Source organism: Cucumis melo, chromosome 4 (genome assembly GCF_025177605.1).
Source record: "Cucumis melo cultivar AY chromosome 4, USDA_Cmelo_AY_1.0, whole genome shotgun sequence".
Lineage (NCBI taxonomy): Eukaryota > Viridiplantae > Streptophyta > Magnoliopsida > Cucurbitales > Cucurbitaceae > Cucumis > Cucumis melo.
The window spans coordinates 24,346,164-24,354,478 of record NC_066860.1 but is presented as its reverse complement, the minus strand read 5'-3'; the positions used below and the strand labels follow the sequence as shown (position 1 = coordinate 24,354,478).

At 32.0% G+C, this 8,315-nt stretch overlaps 1 protein-coding gene across 1 annotated transcript; it reads left to right on the top strand.

Annotated features, from left to right (window-relative positions):
- The first annotated feature begins 1,228 nt into the window (after positions 1 to 1,228).
- On the top strand, positions 1,229 to 5,629 carry LOC103500364 (protein S-acyltransferase 11). The gene is made up of 4 exons (XM_008463647.3): positions 1,229 to 1,822; positions 2,788 to 3,010; positions 3,240 to 3,538; positions 4,880 to 5,629. The coding sequence occupies exons 1-4, from the start codon at positions 1,727 to 1,729 to the stop codon at positions 5,357 to 5,359; spliced, it is 1,098 nt and encodes a 365-aa protein (XP_008461869.2). The 5' UTR covers positions 1,229 to 1,726; the 3' UTR covers positions 5,360 to 5,629.
- Positions 5,630 to 8,315: the final 2,686 nt, after the last annotated feature.

Here is an 8,315-nt window from a genome sequence, read left to right as displayed (position 1 = left end):
AGCCTTAAGTTCATCAATAATTTGGCCAGATGGTAATGGTTGAACATAACTCTAACATGGAGTAGCTAGTTAACTAATTTGTCAAGAACCGTGCTAGATTTTATGTTTGACAAATGTGAAAGGTGATGATCAACTTGGCATTAAGATATTATGTGTATTTCATTTGCTTATTTATGCTAAAACGTGCCAATGTTTTATTAGTTGTCTTTTTATTTTCCATTATTGGATGAAAAAATCGTAAAAAGAAAAAATATATTATTTTATTCTCCAAAGCATTCCCACATTGATTATTTTGGAATGTGGAGGCTCCTTCATATACCCATTGATTGACAAATAGATTTGAACTCTTAGGGCACTTAAGTTTTAGAAGGAGGGAGAAGATAGTCTTACTTTTTGTTGTGAGTTTTACAACATGTTAAAATTTGTAATATGATTTAATTCGTTTATTCGCAAATTTAACCAGTACTATTGTATTATACTTCTTTTTACAAAAATAATTTTATATACTTGAAATTAATAAATATTTTAAATGAAAAAACTAGAAATCTATTAGTATTAATCAACATCTATTAGTAATAAAAGATAATAGTATATTAGTGTCTTTCAACATTTACCAATGATATTTTATTATATTATAAATAATTTGGTTGATTTTGCAAAATTTTAAAACAACTCTTTTTAATAAACATTTTTATGGCTAATTCAATCTTAACTACAAAGTTGAAGAATATGAATAACGAAAATGGTACAAAAAAGAATACATCCTTTTGTAAAGGAAATAAAGAAGCATTAATTCCATTGCCATGAAAAAAAGAGAGAAGGAATAATAAACAGGTTGATATCTTGATTTAAGCAAGCACATTCAAAAAGTTGATATCTATCCAACATTTCTTGTGCGTGATCACGTGTATGAAGTGCATGGGATCGTTATCTAAACCAACTATAATGAGAACTATTTTCTAAAAGATAATATCAATATGGTAAAATTCACAAACGTCCGAATTGACAATTCATTGCAAACTCATTCGATAACTTTAACTATAGTTTAATTAATACATCGTGTATCAACCTAAAACAAAGCTCAACATTTCAACACACCGTCGACCAAAGAGATTAGATGCTAAAATCTTTTTCAACCCACGCTTCATTTTCTAAAACAAGTAAAACAAATCAAACAAGAAATATAAAACTACGAGGGCCAACAAGTCAATTACCACTTAGTTAGGTATTGTTTGCGGCCAACTAGAAACTTTGTTAAAGCTTACAAAACAAAAAACAACACCCCCATCAATTTATCATCAATGATATGTACTTCTAATTTTGGATAGCTTTTTACATCTATTTTTAGATTTAGATGAAGAAGACCCAAAATTTATTAGGGTTTTTCCTCGCAGATGTTAGGAAATTCGAACCTAAAAGAGTCCAAGACGGTTTATTATCTCTTTGGCTTTCCCGGCGATAAAGACTGGTTTTTAAAGATGAAAGGACGAATGGAAAATAGTGTTCGAACTTATTGTCAAGTTTTCATTTTTATACGTAAGAATTACACAAAACTTTCTCAATACAGCGCTCCCAATTCGACGTCCATTCAATTCGATTGAGTTCAAACCAAGCAAGAACCAAAACGTTGAGTAGGTCAAACGTCGCTGACCATCAAGTTCTTGGTGGGTCTAGTTTAGATTTTGGTTGTTCGATTGCCTGCAGTTGAAGGACATGATACTGTGTGATGAATTTTGGTTCTAAAATTTTTGGATTATTCGGTATGATTACGGCAGCTCCAACAATAAAGCACGAGCGGATGATTGAGGTCGACCTTCCTAAGGTCAATTCTCTTTCATACTTGATTTCATTTATGGACTTTTGCTTGCTTGCTTTTTTGTGGGTTTAATTAGGTTTTATTTTGATGCCTTTTCTTTTCTCCTACCTGGATTTCATTTGATCGTTACCCCATTGCATATAGTTGTATTTGGGATCAGCTTGCTTCGTAAATATTCAATATTTTGGGATTAATGTTCGAGTTTAGAGTCGGAGTTCTTTTGTAAACATTACTGAGAAAATGGAAAATTTGTTCATATGAGTTGTGACCGGTGGATTCCTGTTATGTAGTTGGAAGAGTTGACAGAACGATGAACTAACCCAGCAGTGAAAAATTACACAAACGTGATCACCAATTGTTTTGATAAGTAGATAAATGGAAACCTTAAACAAGATGTTAGTTGTGTGAAAATTGCGGGGATTAAACAAATATGGATGTTTCTGTAAACATTGAGTAAATAAACACGATAACCTAGCAATTTCCACAGAACCATGATAGATCATTGGTATCCCAGAATGATGTGTTAGTCGTTGTGTGGTGTTTGATAATGCCATAGTAATCCTTTTGGTTTATCCGGATGGATTCTTATCTGCTTTATATAAAATTTTGGTAGTAATGATTATCTATGTTTCTTACTAAATTTGCAAATCAATCATGTCAAAATGATGAAGATAAGCAAGGAGAACTTCTATCTACAATAATATCCTTAATGGCTACTCTTGGCAGTTTGATGCTCATCCATGGTCTGTTAGTTGTTATTTTTCCCCTCATTTTTCTTTTGAGTGTTCTCACATTAATAAGTTTTTGTTTCATTTAAAGAAGTGGTACCTTGCTAGTGGTATGAAGAGCTCTGCTTTGTTTTTCTTTGGATGACCAGCAATTAAGTTTTTTTTTGGAATTCTTGACTGTTTTGCTTGTTGGCAACATTTAAAAGTTTCCTATCCTTTTTCCCATAATATTGGCATATTCAGGACCATATCGTAGCTTCAGTGGCAGAGGATCAAGAAGCAACTTGTTGGGGTTGTGGCCTGCGTCTCTTGCTTCCATCAGGTGGACCTGTTTACAAATGTGGTTGGTGTGGAGCCATAACAAATCAAAGTGCACAGAAGCAGGAAGACAAGTCCTTAAAGTGGAGGTGGTTACGTGACCGGGGTTTTGTTTGTGTCCTACTTGTATTCATACTTTTTGTGATATGTAAGAGGCTTCTCTTCCTTTTGTTATATATACCAATTAATATCTGTCGAAATAGATCCATTCTCTGCATGGTAACATTTTGGAACAGGACAATTTTAGTTATAGTTAGTTTTGTACAGTTTTTATATTTCTTTGTACCGCTACTTTATAATTCATTTGCTTGCAATTGATTTGATAATCCATAGATGTCATGTCATCTGATCTACCATGCATTTTCTTTGAAGTACAGGTGGTGGTGTATGGGCCGTATATCCTGTTGTTTTCTCAATTAGTCAATTTTGTGGAATTTTCCACTCCACCGTGACCGTGGCTTTTGCTGTATCCACCCTTTCTTCATTCACTCTCACTGCATTTAGATCTCCTGGAGCACCTCCAAATGTTCTATGGGGCAGCTATCCAGCTGTAGAGAAGGGTGACCTTGAAAACTATACCTTCTGTCACTACTGCGCGAAGCCAAAGTCACCTAGAACACATCATTGCCGCTCCTGTGGTATGTGTGTTTTGGACATGGACCACCATTGCCCATTTGTAAGTTCTTCTTCCAGAGATCTTCTCAAATAAGGAACAATTTCTTTTACTCTAATTCTGTGATGCGCAAGATAGATCACCGCTTGAAACTTGCTGATATATGAAATGTCAAAGCTTCTTATGCAGTAATCTGAACTGTAACATAGGTGTAAAGAGCATTTCTCTTAATTTGGGATTTAGAAAGAAATAATTGGAAGAAGCTTGCAGTTACATGGACTAGGCTTAATAATAACTCCGAAGCCCAGGGGGAAGGTATCTACTTGCCCAGAGACATAAACAACAAAACAGAAAAAAAAAAAAAAAAAGAATACCGCTTTTTTTTTTTTGGAAAACCAAAAGAGGCATTTAGTTTAGCAGTACTAAAAGTCAATAGACCTTTGATTCTTTGAACAACCTCATCCCAGAAGTTGCAATATCACCAAGTTCAGTGGCTGTCTACCTTGCAAAGGCAAGGTTGAAGGAGAAGGTTGAATAAGAAAGGATTCTCCTTCTCATATGTGACTAAAATGAAAATTTATAGATATCCCATCTTATGAAAGAGAACTAAATGAGAGAACTGCCTGTAGTACAGTGGTTAATTCCAAGTAACAGGATAGACTCAGAGGGTCGTTAATGTGGCAGGTGATCCTTCATTGATTATTGTTATCACTGCAGCTAGGAGCTTTGTTATTCTCTTTGCTGTTTGGTCTTACATTTGAATTTTTACAGTCATCATTTGATTTACTGTAAAAGATTGTCATTAAGTGAACCACAATCGATTGGTCTAGAGGTCAATAAGGGCTATGTAATTAATAAAAGAGAGGGAATGTGTCTAAGCTATGGTGGTCACCTATCTAGGATTTAATTACTTATAAATTATAGACCTAGGATTTAATTACTTATAAATTATAGACCTAGGATTTAATTACTTATAAATTATAGACCTAGGATTTAATTTCTTGTAAATTATAGACCAAATATAGTAGAGTCAAACGGTTATCCCAATGGAATAATCAAAGTGTCCACATCAGGCCTAACAGATACTAGAAAAAGAAAAAAATTATCACCAAGTGAGGGGGAAACTAGATGTTAACTATAGACAGTTGGGTCTCAATAACTCTCTATGCCTTATATATTTTTTTAATGATGCCTACCAACAAATTCAATATTTTTAATAGAATGCCTGTCACCCTTTGGACCAGTAGCTATTTATCATGATTGACATGTACTTTGTTCTTTCTTTATTTTATTCTTATGTTGTTAATTTAAACACTGGAGAAGTCCCTGTCTATAGTGGGATGAGTTTTTCTTAATAACCAAGGCTTTCCTAGCATTCTAATCATAATTCTTTTGGTGGTGCAGATAGGGAATTGTGTTGGTGCAGGAAATCACAAACACTTCATTTTGTTCCTCATTTCAGCTATTGGGAGTACAATATATGTTTCAATCATGGCTGTATACTCGGTTTTGCATATGTGGCCACCGTTATCAGTCCACGAGCTCAATCGCCTAAATGGTTCTGGAAGCAAGTTCGGTTGGAATCTTTTAATGGAAATCATTCATGCTGTTCTAAGCTCCACAACGCTACTGTCTATCAGAGGGTTCATTCTTATTTATCTCTTTATCTCAAGTTTCTCAGTTCAGATTGGATTGATCGTACTTCTATGCCAACAACTATGGTATATTTACGAGGGGAAAACTTATTTGAGCCACTTGAGTTCACAGGGTGATGATGGAGAGAAGGATTGCCGAAACCTTCTCCGCTTCTTTGGCTTCCCATCGGTTTCTTTCTGTTGGCATTTGCCAATTTTTCGGAGCTCAAAAAAAAGACACGAGAAGTGAACATAATTTGTGTAATGGTAATCACTGGATCCCATGCTTGATCATTATAATGATCACGTGTTGCTTTTTTTGGGCATACCTTGTTATTTTTTCCTTTTTGGCGTCATTGCCGAAAACTTGTGGTAGAAAAAGGCATTTGAATTGTGTTTATAGAGGAATGCTTGTGGAAGGAAATTATGGAAAGTATTATAGAAGTGAGAATTCCTCAATGTAGTGATACAAGCTATGAAGTTATATAACCTTTAAACCATAGCAATGGTAGGTTCTTAATGTTTTGGGTCAATGTCAAATTGAAGATAGTAGCTATCCCACCAAGGTACCCCATTGTTTTTCCAACTCTTGAAGCCTACGATTAAAAGGATCCATGTGCAGATTTTTTCAAATGTTGAATGAACAAAATGAACTTACAAATTGAACTGATGTATGGATAATTTTCAAAGGAAATATTAATTGAAAATCTACATTGAATCAATAAGTCTAGAGGCTAAAGTACTACATAAAATCACAAATATCGAACGATGTCTATGAAAATATATTTGCTAGAAAATCGTGCTTTTACTAAATATAACAAAACACTCTATTTTATAATAATAATAATTATTATCTTTTTTAATGCCTTTCGTCTTGAAAGAGACAAGAATATGTTCTTTTAAAAGAAAATATACTTAAATAATGGGGTCTTTTAAAAAATATAAAAAGGCAGTAAAATATTTATCGTGTATAGAACAATTCCAAAAATGGAAAAAGCCCATAGGTCCATCGTGTAAAATATCGAAAATGTCTCGTCAACCACGCCGTCAATAACGTATTTGCGATCGTTTAGATATGACTACAATTTATACGTGATCGTTTACAATGGTTCAATATATACGTGATCGTTTAGATATGACTATAAGGCGATCATTTATGTATGGTTATAATTTATACGCGATCGTTTAGATATGGCTACAACGCGATTGTTTAGATATGACTACAATTTATACGCGATCGTTTAGATATGACTACAATTTATCTTTTTAATTTCATCGTTTAATTTTGTTACATGATCGTTTCAAATCTAAATGATTTTTATTTTTAAAATTTTAATTCTTTTGTACATGATCGTTTAGATTTTTTTACATCATCATTTAGATTTCTTTATACGTTTACATTTGGTTACTCCAATCCAAATGATTTTTTTTTCAAGATTATTTATACACAATATTTATTTTTACATGATTGTTTACATTTGACTACTCCAATCTAAATGATTTTTTTTTAAGATTCTGTCTTATATTTGGTTACTCAAATGTAAACGCGTAAAAAAAAAAAGAAAAGAAGAGAAAAGAAGAAAGAAGATTGAAAGAAATCACAAAATCAGAAGAAATACGATGGAAAGAAATCGCAGTGAAAAAAAGGAGAAGTACAATGGAAAAATTGAACGACGTAAAAGACAATTGAAAAATAAGAAAGATTACGGAAAGAAATCGCAGAAAAACATAAGAGGAAAAGAAGAAAGACGATGAAAGAAATCGAAAAGAAGAGAAGGACAAATCTGAAATATTTAAAAAATGACTAATTTTATGGGATTTGTTATAAAATCGTAAACAGTTTTGGTGTTTTTTCAAAAATAATAATAAAAAAACAATTTATTTATGCTTTTTTATTGATTAACAACATATTTTAAATTTTTTTTTACGTATTTTGATTTTACCATTCGGTTATTTTCTTATTCACATTAGCAAAGGCTTTCTTCAATTATCTTTTCTTCTCCACAAGAACGATTTTTTCCGTTGAAGGATTATCTTCAAAATTCAACTGTTTCTTCTTCATCTTCTTCTTTTTCTTGGAGAAAATCATGGAGATAATAGATCATGAAGCTACACCAAATGTGAGTACTCAATTATTCACCAGTTAGAATATTATTTGTACATGGATTGCTTACGATCACTCTTCCCTTTTCTTCAATTACGATTGTTTCTTTCTCTACTATAGGAAAAACCCCAAGTAAGGGTACGTAATTTTGTATAAATTTCGCACTGTGTCCCATTCTTTTCCTCTTTTACAAACTTAAGTTCTGGCGCATACCTTAACTCAGAGTGTCAACAAGGCCAAAAATCAGCACCCAAACGTTTAATTTTTGTTCAATTTTGTGTGGTTTTTCCCTCTTAATTCGGTAATGATAGATCTATTATATGTGTTGAATTTTGGATTGTGTATCACCTCTATGATGTAACTAATTTTTCTAATATCAATTTAGTAAAACATGTGTGTTTCATTTTATAAGTACGATATTCCAAGTGTGTATAGCAGTATGATACAGGTACAAGTGTATTTGATTGATATGTGATTTCATTTTGATTGTTATCGAGTATTTTGTGATTTCTGTTTGATTTTTTTTAATCTCAGAATAAGTATATTGTTATAAAGTATATCAACTCATTCAAGTGCATATATATTCAAATTCAACTATATGGTTGACATCATATTAAATTCGACTCATTATTAAATTTATCAACAATATATATTCAATCGATACATAATCCTTCTTAAGCATAGATAATCAAATTCAGTTGACATTTTTGTCTAATTTTTATTTGATTTCATGTCTTGTAATTGTTATTAGTCTATCTTATCTTATTATTTCTGTTTGACTCATGTTGCCATATTATTTTTATTAGATGTTAAATGCTCTGTGATTTTCAATGATATCTAATTACTATCTTATTGATGTTTACTCATATAAAACTAGTACTCCACACTACCGGTGTGACATAAAATAGAGGTAACCATATGAAAATTATAAGGTAATCAAATGAAAACCAATAGAAAGTAATGGTAAATTGTAAGAAAAAATGAAATGCTATTGCTGCAAATTACATAGTACATTATTAGCAATTGGTATAATAATCAAACAAACAATAATATTATTACATAGTAAATAATAATCAAACAATAATAGTACATTATTAGCAAT

What these genes read in the sequence shown, in the direction of transcription:
- LOC103500364 (XM_008463647.3), top strand. Translation starts at nt 1,727, where the DNA reads ATGAATTTTGGTTCTAAAATTTTTGGATTATTCGGTATGATTACGGCA. An exon ending in ATTCATACTTTTTGTGATAT is followed by an intron (nt 3,011 to 3,239) that starts GTAAGAGGCTTC and finishes TTTGAAGTACAG; the next exon opens with GTGGTGGTGTATGGGCCGTA. An exon ending in TGGACCACCATTGCCCATTT is followed by an intron (nt 3,539 to 4,879) that starts GTAAGTTCTTCT and finishes TTGGTGGTGCAG; the next exon opens with ATAGGGAATTGTGTTGGTGC.